Below are 19,629 nucleotides of genomic sequence, written 5' to 3'. Positions count from 1 at the left end.
CTTCAGCCTCCAGAGTAGCTGGGACTACAGGTGGCCACCACCACACCGGGCTAATTTTTTTTATTTTTTTTTTTGTATTTTTAGAAGAGATGGGGTTTCACGGTGTTAGCCACGATGGTCTTGATCTTCTGACCTCATGATCTGCCCGCCTTGGTCTCCCAAAGTGCTGGCATTACAGGCGTGAGCCACCGTGCCCAGCCTGATGAATTCTTATTCATTCTGCCATTCTGTATCATTTAAGTGCAGCATTGAGGCCATTTACAGTCAATGTCAGTATTGAGATGTGAGGTACTATTCTATTAACAGTGCTAGTTGTTGCCCGAATACCTTGGGTTTGGTTTTTTGTTTTTTTTTTTTTCCTTCACCCCCCATTGTGTCATTGTTTTATAGGCCCTGTGAGATTTATGCTTTAAGGAGGTTCTGTTTTGGTGTATTTCAAGGATTTGTTTCAAGATTTAGTTTCACGATCTTTTTGTGATGAATTTCCTGGGTGTTCTTTGAATTTCTTATATTTGGATGTCTAGATCTCTAACAAGGTCAGGGATGGTTTCCTTGATTATTCCCTGAAATAAGTTTTCCAAACTTTTAGACTTTCCTTCTTCCTAGGGAACAACAATTATTCTGTCACCCAGGCTGGAGTGTAGTGGTGTGTTCTTGGCTCACTGCAACCTCTGCCCCCCAGGTTCAAGCCATTCTCATGCCTCAGCCTCCCGAGTAGCTGGGATTACAGGTGCATACCACTGCACCCAGATAATTTTTTGTATTTTTAGTAGAGATGGGGTTTCACCATGCTGGCCAGGCTGCTCTTGAACTCATGACCTCAGGTGATCCACCTGCCTCGGCCTCCCAAAGTGCTGGGAATACAGGCGTGAGCTACCGCACCTGGCCCAGGAACACCAATTATTCTTAATTCTTCTTCTTCTTTTTTTTTTTTTTTTTTAAGGTGGAGTCTCACTCTGTCACCCAGGGTGGAGTGCAGTGGCATGATCTCGGCTCAAGGCAACCTCGGCCTTCTGGATTCAAGCAATTCTCCAGCTTCAGTCTCCCAAGTAGCTAGTATTACTGGCATGTGCCACCACACTTAGCTAATTTTTGTATGTTTAGTAGAGACAGGGTCTCACCATGTTGGCCAGGCTGGTCTTGAACTCCTGACCTCAAGTGATCCACTCCCCTCGGCTTCCCAAAGTGCTGGGATTATAGGCATGAGTCATAGCACCTGGCTATTCTTAATTATTCTTAGGTTTGGTCATTTAACATAATCCCAAACTTCTTGGAGGCTTTGTCCATTTTTAAAAATTTTTTTTCTTTGTCTTTGTCAGATTGCATTCATTTGAAAGCCTTGTCTTCAATCTCTGAAGTTCTTTATTTTACTTGTTCAATTATATTGTTGTAAGTTTACAGTGTATTTTATATTTCTCTAAGTGTTTCTTTCATTTCCAGAAGTTATGATTGTCTTTTCTTTATGATATCTATTTCTCTGGAGACTTTTTTGTCCATATCCTGCATTGTTTTTAAAATTTATTGGCTGGGCTTGGTGGCTCACGCCTGTAATCCTAGCCCTTTCGGGAGCTGAGGTGGGTGCATAACCTGAGGTCAGGAGTCAAGATCAGCCTGGCCAACATGGTGAAACCCTATCTCTACTAAAAATACAAAAATTAGCTGGGTGTGGTGGTGCGCACCTGTCGTCCCAGCTACTGGGGAGGCTGAGGCATGATAATTGCTTGAACCCAGGAGGCAGAGGGTGCAGTGAGCCAAGATCGTACCACTGCACTCCAGCGTGGGTGACAGAGTGAAACTCTGTCTCAACGACAACAAAATATTATGTAAGTCAGTTTTTACCTTTCTCTGATGCCTCCTTGAGGAGTTTAATAATTGACCTCTGAATTCTTTTTCTGGCACTTCAGATTTCTTCTTAGTTTTGATCCATTGCTGGTGAGCTAGTGTGATTTTTTAGGGATGTTAAAGAACCTTGCTTTGTCATGTTACCAGAATTGTTTTTCTGGTTCCTTCTCATTTGGGTAGACCATGTCAGAGGAAGGATCTGGGGCTCAAGGGTTGCTGTTCAGATTCTTTTGTCCCACAGGGTGATCCCTTGATGTGGTGCTCGTCCCCTTCCCCTACAGATGGGGCTTTCTGAGAGCCAGACTGCAGTGATTGTTATTGCTCTCATGGGTCTAGCCACCCCAGCAGAGCTACTGGCCTCCGGGCTGGTACTGGGAAGTGTCTGCAAAGAGTCCTGTGATGTGATCAGTCTTCCGTTCTCTCAGCTGTGCATACCATCACCTGCTCTGGTGAAGATAGCAGAGCAGTGAAATGGACTCTGTGAGGGTCCTTGGTTGTAGTTTTGTTTAGTGCACTGGTTTTCCTGAATGCTGATTGTGCTAGCAGTGAATTTGTCACATGGACAGACTCAGGACCTCTGGTTAGCCAGGATGTTACAGGCAGTGGAATTAGCTGTTCTTTCCTCCTTTTCTGGAGCAGGGTTGTTCTGAGTGGCTGTAATGGCTTGATTGGCTGGCCTACAGCCAGGAGGGGGCGCTTTCAAGAGAACATCAGCTGCAGCAGTATAGGGGGCATACAAGCTTGTCCTAAAGTCCCTGGATAAGTATTCCACTTTCTCGGGAGATGGGCAGGACTATATAGATTCTAAGAGATTATGTCTTTTTCTTCTGTTACCGGGGCGGGTAGAGAAGACCATTAGGTGGCAGGGTTAGTTGTGTCTGAGCTCAGACTCTCCTTGGGCTGGGTCTGCTGCATCCACTGTGGGGGCTGGGAGTGTGGTTCTCAGGCTAATGGACTTACGTTCCTAGGGAGATTATGGCTGCCTCTGCTGTGTCATACAGGTCTCCAGGGAAGTGGGGGAAAGCCTGCAGTGACAGGCCACATTCAGCTCCCAGGCAGCCAGCAAGGCCAGTCTCACTCCCGTTGTGCTCCACCAACAACACTGAGTTTACATCCAGGCAGCTCTTGCCCCAGGCTACAAGCCTCCCCTGCTCTGCCTGCAGCTGCTTGGGTGCTAGTATCTGCACTTCCCATTCTGCTTGAGCAACATCCCCCTTGAACACCATCCCCCTCCCCAGGTTTTTGCCCAGGAAAATTTGTACTTGGTCGAAATTATTACAGAGTTCAGCTGGAAGTTTCCTTCTCCTTGTGGCCCTTTCTCATTTCCACTGGAAGCCCTCCCTATCATCATTATTTACTATTTATCATTACCATTATTTGTTTTCATTAAGAACTACCTGAGAAAGAAACCTTGATAATCTAGTAACACCACTAAGGAGATAACAAACATACTTAAAATATACTCTGTCCTCCTAAGAAGTACTTCAAAAGGTAGACTAGCATAAATGTTTATACAGTACATAAATAATACATGCCAATACCATAATTCTGTAGCATAGCACTGTACATATTAAAATTTATTAACAATATGACCTAATTTGCTGATATGACCTAATTTGAAGCCCTATGCTTTCCTCTTGTCTGCCTAGAACACTGTGTATGTTATGAGGCAAAGAAAAGATTACAGCAGAGAAAGAAATCTTTTATCTTGAAGATCTATAAAATTAGGATAGATAGAGACCCATTTGTTTGGAAGGCTTTAGGCATATCTCCGTCTAGGGCAAAGGAAGAGGAAAGATGACCCAATACTCTCTAGGCCCAATGCTCTCTAACCACAATTAGTGAACAGTGTTTAAAAAAAAGAACAGAGAAAGTATTCATTTCTTCAGTTTGGCAAGAACAAACAAGATTTCATATTTCATACATTTATGTATTATGGAATTATAGCCTTTTAAAAATTAAACACCACAAATAATGAGGAATTCATTTTACTGTAAGCAATAATTAAGTATATGCCCTTAAAATAGCATATTCTATAAGTAGCTGCATATTTACACCAATCTATTTACTTGAAAACTCATTATTCTCTTTAAATTTTTCCTTCTTATTCTTATCAAGATTTAAAAAAAAATCCATCATCAGGTGGTTTTAAATTATCTTCAAATTCCTCAACATAATTTTTCAAATGATTCATAGAAAACAAAAGTATTTCTAAAATGATGCTACAGAGTACAAAGAAAATTTCTACCATCTAATAGCCTGCACCTTGTTGTGTTTGGCACAGATCATGCTTAATGGGGGTCTGGGCACAAAATGTATCTCCTATTTTTTCACAATTTTGATGAATGGCAGAAATATCAACCCAGTTGATCAAGCAAGAAATCTAGATTTGACCTTTTCCCTCACCTCCACACCCAGTCAATCACCAATGTCTACTGATTGCACTGCTTTAATCTATCTTCAATTATTCCTTTCCCAGTTAAGATATGATACAGCCACTACCTTGGTTTAGATCACCAGCATTGTTCATCTAGATTATCAGTGAGCATCCTAAGTGGATTCTCTGCCTATTAGTTACTGCTTCCAATACATTCTCCACACAGCTACAGTTATTCCTCTAAAGTCCAAATCTGATTATTTTACTCCAGGTCACTGTACCTGACTGCTGAGAACCTTTAGAATAAATTACAAATTATGAACTGTGACTTTCATAATGTAGTTACAGCTCTCATTGACCTCCAGCCTAATCTCAGTCAGAACTCCTCTTTTTGAGACAGTATCTTGCTCTGTCACCCAGGCTAGAATGCAGTGGCATGATCATGGCTCACTGTAGCCTTGACCTCCTGGGTTTTCTTTTTTTTTTTTTTTTTGAGACGGAGTCTCGCTCTGTCGCCCGGGCTGGAGTGCAGTGGCCGGATCTCAGCTCACTGCAAGCTCCGCCTCCCGGGTTTACGCCATTCTCCTGCCTCAGGCTCCCGAGTAGCTGGGACCACAGGCGCCCGCCACCTCGCCGGTCTAGTTTTTGTATTTTTTAGTAGAGACGGGGTTTCACGGTGTTAGCCAGGATGGTCTCGATCTCCTGACCTCATGATCCACCCATCTCGGCCTCCCAAAGTGCTGGGATTACAGGCTTGAGCCACCGCGTCCGGCCAACCTCCTGGGTTTAAGTGATCCTTCCAACTCAGCCTCTCAAGTGGCTGGGAGTAAAGGCACATGCCACCATGCCCAATTAATATGTTTAATTTTTTTTTTTTTTTTGAGACGGAGTTTCACTCTTGTTGCCCAGGCTGGAGTGAAGTGATACCATCTCAGCTCACTGCAACCTCCACCTCCTGGGTTTAAGCAATTCTCCTGCCCGAGCTTCCCGAGTATCTGGGATTATAGGCACACACCACTATGCCCAGCTAATTTTTATATTTTTAGTAGAGATGGAGTTTCACCATGTTGGCCAGGTTCATCTCGAACTCCTGACCTCAACTGATCTGCCCGCTTAGGCCTCCCAAAGTGCTGGGATTACAGGCATGAGCCACCGCACCTGGCCATGTTTAATTTTTCGTAGAGGTGCGGTCTCACTATGTTGCCCAGGCTGGAGAATTCCTCTCTAGGACTATGCTTCAGGCATGTTGACCTACTTTTGGTTTCCTGAATATGTCTTTTCTGGTTATTCTGTGAATTTCCACAAACTGTTTCAATTGCCTGAAATACATTCCACCAGCCCATCTCCTTCCTATTTTACTCCCTCCCTCTGGCAGGCTAAATCTTATTTGTTCATTCCTTGGGATGTCTTTCTTGCACCCTCAAGACTGGGCCAGGTATTTTCTCTCATGTACTTTCATAAGCATCCTGTTTTTGAAGCACTAAATACACTCTACTGTAGTTGAACATTTATTTCATGGTCTTCCCCAACAGATTGCAAGTTCCTTGACAGGAAGACACTGTGTTCACCATACCTCCCTAGCACCTTGCTACATAGTAGGCAATCAGTAAATATGTATTGAATTAATAGGAAAACATTTAATCAAAGAAAGGAAGCACCAACGCTGGTATACATACAATATAATAATCAAATCATAATCTGTGGTATTTCAAGTTCATTTACAAACTGGTTTGGGAGAACTCTGAAACTAATTTTTTTCACAGAATCAATACTAAATGTAGTTGATAACCAGCTACCTCCTGCAAAGCCTATTTAATCTATAATGTAGGTAAACTGTATTATTCACAGTTACTATAGACTCTACTAAATATCAGTAATATTTCTGGGGAAAATGTATTAAGAATTCCAATTTGGTCATAGCTTGAATTAATTATTTCTGGCTGTAGCTCAGGAATAGAAATACACAGTTCCAATTTCCATAGGTGGTTGAGGACAGAAGTTCTATTAGAGAAGGAATGAAAAATGACTAAAAACTCTAGGGAACTGGTGAGGCAAGGACTGGCCTTCTGCTGCCATTAGTCTTTGGGAACACGACCTAATTTATGGACAACTACTTTTCTTCTCTTTTCTTTTCCTTCAAGAATCCTAGGAATTAGATGCCAGATTCCTATTGATTGTCAACACTTCTGACTTCAAACCAGGGTTTTTTGTTTATTTGTTTGAGATGGAGTCTCACTCTGTCAACCAGGTTGGAGTGCAGTGGCACCATCTTAGCTCATTGCAACCTCCACCTCCTGAGTTCAAGCGATTCTCCTGCCTCAACCTCCCGAGTACCTAGGATTACAGGCACACGCCACCATGCCCAGCTAATTTTTGTATTTTTAGTAGAGATGGGGTTTCACCATGCTGGCCAGGCTGGTCTCGAACTCCTGACCTCGTGATCTGCTTGCCTTGGCCTCCCAAAGTGCTGGGATTACAGGCAGGAGCCACCGCACCCGGCCCCAACCAGGGTTTTTTAACCACAGACAAGAAATGATCTAAAAGGTTCTCATATAGTTCTTTTTCCTTAAGCAAGCAATCTGTATTCAGTATTATATACAAAGAAAATTAAGTAAGCAAACAAGCAAAAAACAAGAGAGTTATTAACTCTAAGAAAAACAATAGTTGTCAAAGAAAAAAATTTAATTATAGCTCAACAGTGAGATGTTTAACAGAGTTATTATACTGTAAACAATGAACACTGATCTAACAAAAAATTATGATCAAACTGAAAATTACGACATGGGAAAATGAAACAAGGAGAATATATTGAAAATATTTTCTTCCAATCTATGTTTTGCATTTTCATTTTCCTAACAGTATCTTTCATATTACATACATTTTTTTTTTACCACCATGTGTTCAAGTTTTTAATCTTAATTTTTTCTTTAAAGTTTGTGCTTTTTGTATCCTAAATAAAACACTGTCCTCCCCAAAAGTTGGGAATATTTTTACATATGTATGCTCCTAAGAATTTTATAATTTTAGCTGTCATATTTAATTCTATGACTCATTTCAAGTTAATTTTTATGTCTGGTGTGAAATAATGTTCAAGACTTCTGTTTTTCCATACCCTATTGTCTTAGTACCCGTTACTGAAAACTATAATTTCCCATTGAGTTATCTTGTCTTCTTTCTTAACAGATCAACTGACAATCTATGTGAGGTTCTATTTCTGGACTCTCTTTTCTGATTCATTAATTTAACTTCTTATTAAGTATTTATATAATGTAGTGTGACTCGTTCAAAATTGTTTTGGCTATAGTAAGTCCTTTGTATTGCCACAAAAAATTTATATTTACTGTGTCAGTTTATACAAAAAAGACTAAAAGGATTTTGATTAACATTGCATTGAATATAAAAATGTACAGAGAACTGACATCTTAACAATACTGAATCTTCTGATTCATGAACATAATCTATCTGTTGTTTATTTACGTTTGCTTTACTTTTTCTAAACAATGCTTTGTAGTTTGCAGTACGTATTTTTGTTGACTTTACTCTAAATTAGTTCATGATTTTGGATGCTATTTCAAATCATATTTTTAAAATTTCAGTTTCCAATTGTAATTGCTGATATATGGAACTAGCAATGATTTTTATATGTTGAACATGAATTCTGTGACCTTGATAAAATCACTCTTCGATTTTGTATGTGGATAATGCTGCCTGTGAATATGGACAATTTTACCTACTGCTTTTCAATATGTATACCTTGTATTTCTTTGTCTAGCCTTAATGCACAGCTAAGACCAGAACCAGAACAATGTTAGAGAAGTGATGAGGAAAGGCTCTCTCGTCTTGTTCCTGATCTTAGAGGAAGAGCATCAGTCTTTCTACATTAAGTATGATGTTAGATGTAAGTTTTAATAATTGCCTTTTATTAGGATAAAGAAGTTCCTTTCTTTCTTTCTTTTTTTTTTTTGAGACGGAGTTTCTCTCTTGTTGCCCAGGCTGGAGTGCAATGGCACAATCTCAGCTCACCGCAACCTCCGCCTCCCAGGTTCAAGCGATTCTCTTGCCTCAGTCTCCCTAGTAGCTGGGATTTAGGCATGTGCCACCATGCCAGGCCAGTTTTGTATTTTCAGTAAAGACAGGGTTTCTCCATGTTGGTCAGGCTGGTCTCAAACTCCCGACCTCAGGTGATCCGCCAGCCTTGGCCTCCCAAAGTGCTGGGATTATAGGCGTGAGCCACCATGCCTGGCCAAAGAAGTTCCTTTCTATTCCTGATTTGTTGACAGGTTTTGTCATGAATGGATATTGAATTTTGTCAAATGTTTATATTGAGATAATCATACGGTTTTTTTTTTTTTTTTTTTTTAGTAGAGACGGGGTTTCACCGTGTTAGCCAGGATGGTCTCGATCTCCTGACCTCGTGATCCGCCGTCTCGGCCTCCCAAAGTGCTGGGATTACAGGCTTGAGCCACCGCGCCCGGCCAATCATACGGTTTTTAATTTTTATATTGTTCATGTGATGATTTACAGTGATTGATTAATTCACTGTTAAACTTTGTATTGCTGGTATACTTTTTTACATACTGGTGGATTCAATTTGCTAATATTTTGTTAAGGACTTTCAAATTCATTAAGAACACTGACCTATAGTTTTCTTATTATGTGTTTGTCTGGTCTTGGTATCAGAGTAATCCTGAAGTTATAAAATTAGTTGGAAGGTATTTCTTTCTTTCTGGTTTTCTAAGAAATTTTTAGAATTGGTTTTACTTTTTACATTACATGTTCAATGGAATATAGCAATGAAACCATTGAGGCCTCAAATTTTCATTATAGGATGAGTTTTACTATGAATTAAACTTTTCTAGTTGATACAGGGCTATTCAGGTTTTTAATTTCTTTTTGAGTCAGCTGTGATATTTATGGAATCTATATATTCACATAAATTTTGTTGGCTTTCTTGACATAAAGTTGTTAATGATATTCGCTTATTATCTTTTTAATGCCTATAGGGTCTGCAGTGACAGTCTTTTTATTCTATTTTTACTGCTGACATAGGTAAATTAGTTTATTCTCTATTTTTGTTTTAAGTTTTACAAGTTTTATTCTTTTAAAACAACCAGTTTCAAGTTTCTTTTTTTTTTTGAGATGGGGTCTCTCTCTGTTGAGCACAGTGGTGCGATCTCAGCTCACTGCAACCTCCACCTCCTCGGGTTCAAGCAATTCTCCTGCCTCAGCCTCCCAAGTAGCTGGGATTACAGGTGTGTGCCACTGTGCCCAGCTAATGTTTATAGTTTTAGTAGAGACGGGGTTTCGCCATGTTTGCAGGTTGGTCTCAAACTCCTGACCTCATATGATCCACCTGCCTTGGCCTCCCAAAGTGCTGGGATTACAGGTGTTAGCCCTGCGCCTGGCCCCTTTTTGCTATTTGACATAAGGCTTGCTTTTTCTGATAAGTATAGCTATTCTTGCTCACTTTAGGTTTCTCTTTGTGTGGAACATCTTTTTCCATCTCTTTGCTTTCAGTCTATATGTGTCTTTACAGATGAAGTGAATTTCTTATAGGCAGCATATAGTTGGGTGATGTTGTTTTAAAAAAATACATTCAGCCAGCCTGTATCTTTAAAGTGAAGAATTCAACCCATTAACATTTAACGTTATGTTTTATATGTGAGGACTTATTCCTGCCGTTTTGTTAATTGTTTCAACGTTGTTTTCTATATTTGTTCCTTTCTTTCTCTCTTAATCATTGTGGTTTGGTGGCTTTCTGTAGTAGTAACATTTGAGTCCTTTCTTTTCCTCATTTGTGTATCTGCTCTACCAATGAGTTTTGTACTTTCATGTGTTTTCATGATGGTAGATGTAATTAATTTTTTCCAGGTGTAGGGCTCCATTAAGCTTTTCTTATAGGGCTGTTCTAGTGATGATAAATTCCTTCAGTTTTTCCTTGTCTGAGAAATATTTTATTTCTCCTCTACTTTTGAAGGACAGCTTTGTTGGGTATAGTAGTTTTGGCTGAAAGCTTTTTTCCCCTTCCTTTCAGTAAATTGAATATATTATCCCAGTGTCTCCTTGCCTGTAAGGTTTCTTTTGAGAAATCTGCTTTTACTCTGTTGAGCATTCCCTTATATGTGATTTGATGTTTTTCTCTTGCTGCTTTTAGAATTCTCCCTTTGTCTTTGACTTTTGACAACAATGTGCCTTGCAGACCTTTTCAAGTTGTATCTATTTGATAAGTCTTTGAGCTTCCTGTATCTGGATGTCTAAAGCTCTTGCTAGATTTGGTAAGTTTTAAACTATTATTTAATTAAATAATTTTTCTATGCCTTTGCCCATCTCTTCTCCTTCTGGAATACCCCAAATTTAAGTATTTGGACACTTTATGGTATTCCATAGGCTTTCCTCGTCCCTTTTTATCCTTTTTTTATATCTGACTTTTTTTATTTTTTTTTGAGATACAGTCTTGCTCTGTTGCCCAGGCTGGAGTACAGTGGCACGATCTCGGCTCACTGCAAGCTCCGCCTCCCGGGTTCATGCCATTCTCCTGCTTCAGCCTCCCGAGAAGATGGGACTACAGGTGTCCACCACTACGCCTGGCTAATTTTTTTTTTTTGCATTTTTAGTGGAGACAGGGTTTCACCGTGTTAGCCAGGATGGTCTTGATCTCCTGATCTCGTGATCTGCCCGTCTTGACCTCCCAAAGTGCTGGGATTACAGGCGTGAGCCACTGCACCTGGTCTTTTTTTTCAAGACAGAGTCTTACTCTGTCACCCAGGCTGGAATGCAGTGGCACAATCTTGGCTCACTGCAACATCCGCTTCCTTGGTTCAAGCAATTCTCCTGCCTCAGCCTCCCGAGTAGCTGTGATTATAAGCAAGCACCACCACACCTGGCTAATTGTTTGTATTTCTCGTAGAGATGGGTTTCGCCATGTTGGTCAGGCTGGTCTCGAACTCCTGACCTCAAATGATCCTCCCACCTTGGCCTCCAAAAGTGCTGGCGTTACAGGCATCAGTCACTGGGCCCAGCTGATTTTGTTTTTATTAGTAGAGATGGGGTTTCACCATGTTGGCCAGGCTGGTCTCTTAACTCCTGGCCTCAAGTAATCCTCCCACCTCAACCTCTCAAACTGCTGGCATTACAGGCGTGAGCCACTGTGCCGGCCAAATGTTTTAATGAATGAATTTTATTTTATTTTATTTATTTTTTAATTTTTGAGACAGGGTCTCACTCACTCTGTTGTCCAGGCTAGAGTGCAGTGGCATGATCACAGCTCACTGCAACTTTTGCCTCCTGGGCTCAAGCGATTCTCCCACCTCAGCCTCCTGAGTAGTGGTACCACAGACATGTACCACCACACTCAGAGAATTTTTGTATTTTCAGTAGATACGGGTTTTTGCCTTGTTGCTCAGTCTGGTCTCCAATTCCTGGGCTTGAGCAATCTGCCTGCCTCAGCTTCCTGAAGCACTAAGATTACAGGTGTGAGCCACCACACCCAGTCAGATTTTTTATGATTACATTTTATCTCTACTATTGGCTTATAACTGATACTGTGTTTTCTATTTCTAGCATTTCCATTTTACTGTCTTATAATTTTCATACTAATTCTAAAATTCTCCATCTTTTCATGCATGTTGTTTATCTTTTCTTTAACATATTGTTCAGAGCTATTTTAAAGCCCTTGTCTAATAGTTCTACAATGTGGGTCATTTCTGCATCTGGCTTTATCAGTTGCTTTATCTCTTGACAATGGTTGTTTTTTTAAATGTCTTTTTTGTTATTTTGCAATTTCTATTGAATGCTAGGAGTTATGTGTAGAAGGATAGTACAGACTGAGGAAACGATAGTTACATCCAGAATTGAGCATGCTTCTTCCTTTGTGGTGATAACATGGTGGGGGAGGGGACTGAGTGAATATAGTCAGCACTGAGTTCTGTTTAGGTTCTCTTGTTACATCTACCTCTGGAGCACCATGAACCTCAAATTCCCCCAGCAATGGGATACTTCTACCTTGTAATACTGTGTGTCAAGGGTTTTGCTAAGTGTTCCTGCCACACACTCAGCTTTCAGTAGTCCTGCACTCCTGTATTATAGAGGGGTATCTTCTCTTTCCCAGTGGCAGACTGATCTTGAAGGTTTCTCAGTGTTAAGTTCTTAGTGGGGGTTGGAGGACCTTTTGAGTCTCCTGATACCAACTCAGCATAAGACAAATTTTTTGCTGCAGCTGGGCCTTGGGGGTGGGACTTTCTTGGTGTTCCTGCCCCTCACCGCTAACAAAACTATGTTTTGTAACTGCAGGTGGTGCTAAAGAGGTCTCTGCCTCTCCCCTGGCAGTAACAGATATATCAGTGCCTTATATCAGTGCAGGGTCCTGAGTCCAAGAGGGTTTCCTGCCCACTCCCCAGGGGTAGGCAGCATTTGTCCCTATCGCACCACCAGAAGCAGTCCGTCATGGACTAGGCTTTGAAGCTGGAGGAGGGGATACTCTGCCTCTTCCACAATGGCTTAAGGCTTTTGTTTAGTGTAAGAAAGGGGTATTGAAAATAGGCAGTTTTGAACTTGTGCTCCTCTAACGGATATGTTCCCAGGACTCCCAGCTAGTACCTGGTAGATGCCAGTGGAAATAAAGCTTGTGAGAGGGTATAAACTCCCCTGTGTCAGAACCCCTTTTATTGTGAACTTTCTTTCTTTAAATTTTGTTTCTGAAAAAATTTTGTTATTTTTTTGTTTGTTTTGTCTTTTTCTTTGTTTGTTTTTTATAGAATAGAAACAAGGTCTTCCTCTGTTAGTTACCCAGCCTTATCTTGAACTCCTAAGCTGAAGGGGCCCTCCCACCTCGGCTTCCCAAAGTGCTGGGATTACAGATGTGAGCCACCACGCCTGGGTGAACATTCATAAAAGCCTAGTTCTTTCACTTACAGTAGTGTTAGAACTTTAGCTATTTTCTTCATATCCAGTTTTATAATAACCACCTCTTTTCCCCTTCTCTACCAAATAAAAAAAGTTCATATGTTCCATCTCTTCTTTAAACAAACCAGAAAAAGAAGGAAGTTTCCTCTACATAAGAAAAGTCATCTATGAAAACCTTAGCAATAATATCATTTGTTATTTTTATTTTTTTATTTTTTGAGACAAGTCTTGCTCTGTTGCCCAGGCTGGAGTGCAGTGGCGCGATGTCGGCTCACTGCAAGCTCTGCCTCCCGGGTTCACGCCATTCTCCTGCCTCAGCCTCCCATGTGGCTGGGTTTACAGGCGCCTGCCACCATGCCCGGCTAATTTTTTGTATTTTTTAGTAGAGATGGGGTTTCACCGTGTCAGCCAAGATGGTCGCGATCTCCTGACCTTATGATCCGCCCGCCTCAGCCTCCCAAAGTGCTGGGATTACAGGCATAAGCCACCACGCCCGGCCACAATAACATCATATTTAATGGTGAAAGACTAAATGCCTTCCCCCTAAGATTGGCTACAAGGTAAGGCGGTTCAGTCTTATCATTTCTATCCAAAATTGTACTAGTCTTCCTTCAACGTAACAGGCAAAACAAATAAAGGCATACATATTACAAGGAAGAAATAAAAGTCTTTATGTGCAGACAAAATGATCCTCTATCTTCTAGAATTAACCAAAAATCCACAAGAACTAATACAAGGAGTTCAGCGAGGTCATAGAATAAAAGGTTATATGAAAATCAATAATAATTCTGTACTTAGCAACAGAGACTTGGAAATTTACATTAAAAAATGCCATTTAGGCCGGGCGCGGTGGCTCAAGCCTGTAATCCCAGCACTTTGGGAGGCCGAGACGGGCGGATCACGAGGTCAGGAGATCGAGACCATCCTGGCTAACATGGTGAAACACCGTCTCTACTAAAAAATACAAAAAAAACTAGCCGGGCGAGGTGGCGGGCGCATGTAGTCCCAGCTACTCCGGAGGCTGAGGCAGGAGAATGGCGTGAACCCGGGAGGCGGAGCTTGCAGTGAGCTGAGATCTGGCCACTGCACTCCAGCCTGGGCGACAGAGCGAGACTCCGTCTCAAAAAAAAAAAAAACAAACAAAACTAGAGAACGTTGTGGGGATAAATTAAAGGTGAACGATACTCTTTTCAGGGACTAGAAGACTAAATATTATTCAGAAGTAAATTCTTCCAAATTAGTCAACAGATCCAACACAATTCCAACAAAATTGTATACACTTAAAATGCTGATTCTAAAATTCATATAGAAAAGCAAAGGACCTACAAAAGGCAAAACAATATTGAAAAGGAATACAGTAAGGTAAACAATATATAATTTCAAGGCTTATTTATTTTTTTGAGATGGAGTCTGGCTCTGTTGCCCAGGTTGGAGTGCAGTGTCACGATCTTGGCTCACTGCAACCTCTGCCTCCTGGGTTCAAGCGATTCTCCTGTCTCAGCCTCCTGAGTAGCTGGGATTACAAGTGTGCACCACCATGCCCAGCTAATTTTTGTATTTTTAGTAGAGATGGGGTTTTGCCATGTTAGTCAGACTGGTCTCAAACTCCTGACCTCAAGTGATCCACCTGCCTCGGCCTCCCAAAGTGCTGGGATTATAGGCGTGAGCCACTGCACCTGGCCTTCAAGACCTATTATAAAGCTATAGTAATCAAGTCATTGTATATAAAGCTGATGAATAGACCAATAAATGAGAATAGAGTTCAGAAACAGACCTACACATATGTTGCCAATTTATTTTTGATGAAGGTGCCAAGGAAATTTAAGGAGGGCAAAATAGTCTTTTGTGTTCTAATGAGTGTTGTAACAGTCACTTGAAATTGAAAACCCATATGTAAAATGACAAATCAAAACAAAAACAAAAAAATCGGAACGTCTGCCTTTATTTTATAGCATATTATATGTAGCACATAATATGTAGTATACATATTATACATATTATATGTAGTATTATATGTAGCATATAATATGCTACAAAATAAAGGTAGAGGTTCTGATTTTTTAATTTTTGTAGCATAAAAGAATTAAATGCTACAAAATAACAGTTTATAGATCTACATCTAAGTCATCTATCACTTAGGTATGGGGTATGTTTTCAGAAATGCATTGTTAGGTAATGTCATTGTGAGAACAACACAGAGTGTACTTACACAAACCTAAATGGTGTATGTATTTTTATTTATATATTTTTCTCATATGAAAAACCAAAGGACCTAGCACCATTACTGAATACCAATTATTACTTCTACTTGATCTGCAATGCAACGTTAAGTGCCATTTATTGTTTCTACATATGCTCTATTATAATCTTATGAGACCAGCGTTGTATATGTGCTGTTTTGTTGACTGAAATTTGATTAAGTAGCACATGACTGATAACCTAAAGCTATGGCGTTTTTAGAAGAAAATATAAGAGAGTATCTTTGTGAACTTAGGCAAAAATTTCTTAGGACTCAAAATACAAAAAAAAAAAAAAAAAAAGAAAAAGAAAAAAAAAGAAAAAAAATTGATATACTAGGTTGGTTCCAAATTTTAAACTTGTGTTCTCTAAAAGACAATGTTAATAAAACAGAAATCAAATCCATAGACTTGGAGGCCATATTTGTAAAAGATATGTATATTAGAGAACTTGTTTCCAAAATAAATAAAGAGTTCTTATTACCCCATATAAATATGGACTCAATATGAACAGATACTTCACAAAAGAAAATGAATAGACAAAAGGCACGGAAAAACATAGTCAACACCATTAGTCATCGGGAAAAGAAAAATTAAAAGCACAATGAGATGCAACTACATGCCCACAAGAATGGCTAAAATTAAAAAGATGGCAATACCCAGTGCTGACAAAGATATCGAATGGAACTCTCATACAATGTCAGTAGAAATGCAAAACAATATAGCTACTTTGAAAAACAATTTGACCGTTTTTTTTATAAAGTGGAATCTATATTTTTCTTATGACTCACAAGTTCTATTTCCAGGTATTTACTCAAGGAAAATGAAAATATATGACTATATAAAGGCCTGTACATGAATGATTATATCACTTTTACTTACAATAGTCTAAAACAGAAACATTCCAAATGTCCATTAATTGGTGAAGGAATAAAAAAAAAAAACAATTTTAGGGGCCAGATGAGGTAGCTGACACCTATAATCCCAGTGCTTCAGGAGGCTGAGGCAGAAGGATCCCTAGAGCCCAGGTGTTCGAAACTGCAGTGAGCTATGATTGTGCCACTGCACTTCAGCCTGGGTGACAGAGCAAGACTCTATCTCTCAAAAAACATTTTTCTAAAGTTTTATTCCCATACATTGGAGGATGTAAGGAAAGCAATAAAAAGGAAAAAGTCATAACATATACAACAAACTGAATCAATCTCAAAAGCTTTATGCTAAGTGAAAGAAGCCAGACACAAGGCTACATGCTATTATTCCATTTTTGTGACATTCTGGAAAATGTAAAACTATAGTGACAGAAAGCATATCTATGATTGTCAAGGTATAGGGATGGGTGGAGGGGAAATGCTACGAAGGTACATGAGAGAACTTTTTGGCATGACAGAAATATCTCTATCTTCATGGTACTGGTGGTTACCTAACTATACACATTTGCCAAGCCTCATCCAACCACATATTTTTATTGTCTTGTATTGTATTGTATTGCATTTTGTTTTATTTTATTTTATTTTATTTTAGAGACAGAGTCTTGCTCTGTTGCCAAAGCTGGAGTGCAGTGGCACAATCATAGCTCATGGTAGCTCAGATCTTCTGAGGTAAGCGATCCTTCCTCCTCAGCCTCCCAAGTAACTAGGACTACATGCACACTACCACATCTGGACCAACTGTACATTTTAAAAGGATAAATTTCACTTTATGTAAACATACCTCAACAATCCTCATCTTAAAAAATTATGTTACAAAAAAATCTCAGAATCAAGAGGGGTGACGCTCGTCAGTATTTACAGGTTCTACCATGGTGGTAAAAACAACAACTACCACAAATATATAAGTTTACTTGACAGTTATACTAATTTTACTAAATTCTAAAATCCTATATTTTTCACTTTTAGACAAACAAAAAGTGAGCAAAATTACCTCTGTAGGGCACTGAACATGGAATATCAAAGAAAGATGACTGACAAAAAAAAAAAAAGATTATTTGCAGTAATAATGTAGTAAAACCATGGGAATACTAATAATAAAGATGAATATAGGTCGGGCACAATGGCTCATACCTGTAATCCCAGCAGTTTGAGAAGCCAAGGTGGGTGGATCACTTGAGGTCAGGAGTTCAAGACCAGCCTGGCCAACATGATGGACCCCATCTCTGCTAAAAGTATTAAAAAAAATTTGCCAGGCATGGAGGAGCATGCCTGTAGTCCCAGCTACTTGGGAGGCTGAGGCAAGAGAATTGCTTGAACCTGGGAGGTGGAGGTTGCAGTGAGCTGAGATCGAGCCAATGCACTCCAGCCTGGGCAACAGAGTGAGGCTCTGTCTTAGAAAAAAAAAGAAAGAAAAAGATGAAAAAAAAAATATATATATATAATATATAATTTAAATGAGAAAGTATAATGTATAGTATCCTCTTGCATCAAAATATACCTGTATATTAGAAAAGATAAATATATGGTTGGGTATAGCATTACTGTTTACTTTGAATATGTCTGAATTTTTCCATAAAAAAGAGTTAAACAGGCTGGGCATGTTGCCATACGCCTGTAGTCCCAAATACTTGGGAGACTGAGGCAGGAGAATGGCTTGAACCTGGGAGGTGGAGACTGCAGTGAGCCAAGATCATGCCAGTGCACTCCAGCCAGGGTGACACAGTAAGGCTCCCAACTCAAAAAAAAAAAAAAAAAAAAAAAAAGAGTTAAACAACAGCAAAGAAATTCTGCAATATATAAATAACTTGCTTAGTTAAACACAGTAAAATACACTGAATAATTTGTATGAAGACAAATATATGATGGCCCAGCAAAGAGTACCTTGGCAATAGCAGTTTGTTTAAACATGCGAGTTATCAACCCCATGACTGTCTCCATGGCACCTGAATTTGGAGTTCTCATTATTTTTTCCCACTCTTCAAAGCTGGTATTCAATTCCTATGTGGGAAAAAATAACATTGTTTAGGAATATAGCATAATGAACAGAACAAATTCATGCAATCATATATCATGTCCTACTTTTTTTCCTTTTCTCTATAGAAAGATATAAAAAGAAAATTCTCAAAAATTCCAACATGTTCATTTAAAAACATCAACGCAGAGGTAGGTCAGTCACATTTTCAAAATTATAGAAACCAATGATAAACTGTGGGTGAAAACAAAGCCCTTTGCTAACAGCATAAATCAAACAATTATAATTTCTTCTTTTTTTTTTTTTTTGTATGTGAGACAGAGTCTTGCTCTTGTTGCCCAGGTTGGAGTGCAGTTGTACAATCTCGGCTCACTGCAACCTCCACCTCCTGGGTTCAAGTGATTCTCCTGCCTCAGCCTCCCCAGTAGCTGGGATTACAGGCATGAGCCACCACACCCAGCTAATTTTGTAGTTTTAGTAGAGACAGGGTTTCTCCATATTGCTCAGGCTGGTCTCGAACTCCCAACCTCAGGTGATCTGCCCACCTCGGCCTCCCAAAGTGCTGGGACTACAGGTGTAAGCCACCACGCCCTGGCCTATAACTTCTTAAGAAGATGCATTCTGTAAAGTGGACATAAGAAACATAAGAAAGCAGAGTAGTAAAAATCTATACGGCAGCTAAGTACTTTTGTAAAAAGATGTGGTTTGATTTAAATAAAGATGGAGAATATTAAATAAAATTAATATTAAGTAAAAATATAATACAATCATGTTGATTCCATTTTATTTTTTCTTTCTAATGCTAAAATAATAGATAAGAAAATCAGATTGTTCTTATTTTAGAAGTAACATTGCTCAATGTTTACAAAATGCTCATACGCTTTCAAGATAACAATGAAAAACTGTTAATAAAGTCATTTTCAGATTTGCAGAAATTTCAAACACTGCATTCCCTAAAAATAAACATGGATAAGGATTAGGTAAGGATTAGTAAACTGGTTTTCCGATATACTGAATTTCAAGTCTTAAACATGATCACAGAGTTTTAGAATTTCAAGAATAGAGCTGCATGAAGTTATTCTAGAAGACAGTTATTCATACTTTAAAAATAAATTCTAGAGCAAGGAACCCAATTTCCCTCGCTAATTATTGGGTTTCACACCTTCTATTTAGAATTCTTTTTTTTTGAGATGGAGTCTCACTCTGTCGCCCAGGCTGAAGTGCCAGGGCATGATCTTGGCTCACTGCAACCTCTGCATCCTGGGTTCAAGCTGATTCTCATGCCTCAGCCTCCCGAGTAGCTGGGATTATGGGCATGCGCCACCACACCCAACTAATTTTTGTATTTTTAGTAGAGACGAGTTTTCACCA

The 19,629-nt window shown here is 39.5% G+C and overlaps 1 protein-coding gene across 1 annotated transcript in view; it reads right to left on the bottom strand.

Annotated features, from left to right (window-relative positions):
* Positions 1–19,629, bottom strand: part of ZRANB3 (zinc finger RANBP2-type containing 3) — a 319,849-nt gene that overhangs the window by 90,615 nt on the left and 209,605 nt on the right. Inside the window, exon 8 of the mRNA XM_010367383.2 lies at positions 18,168–18,284. Within this exon, the coding sequence (XP_010365685.2) occupies positions 18,168–18,284 (117 nt within the window). The remainder of the gene's footprint in view (positions 1–18,167; positions 18,285–19,629) is intronic.

Source organism: Rhinopithecus roxellana, chromosome 14 (assembly GCF_007565055.1).
Source record: "Rhinopithecus roxellana isolate Shanxi Qingling chromosome 14, ASM756505v1, whole genome shotgun sequence".
Lineage (NCBI taxonomy): Eukaryota > Metazoa > Chordata > Mammalia > Primates > Cercopithecidae > Rhinopithecus > Rhinopithecus roxellana.
This window is presented reverse-complemented; position numbering and strand designations above follow the sequence as displayed.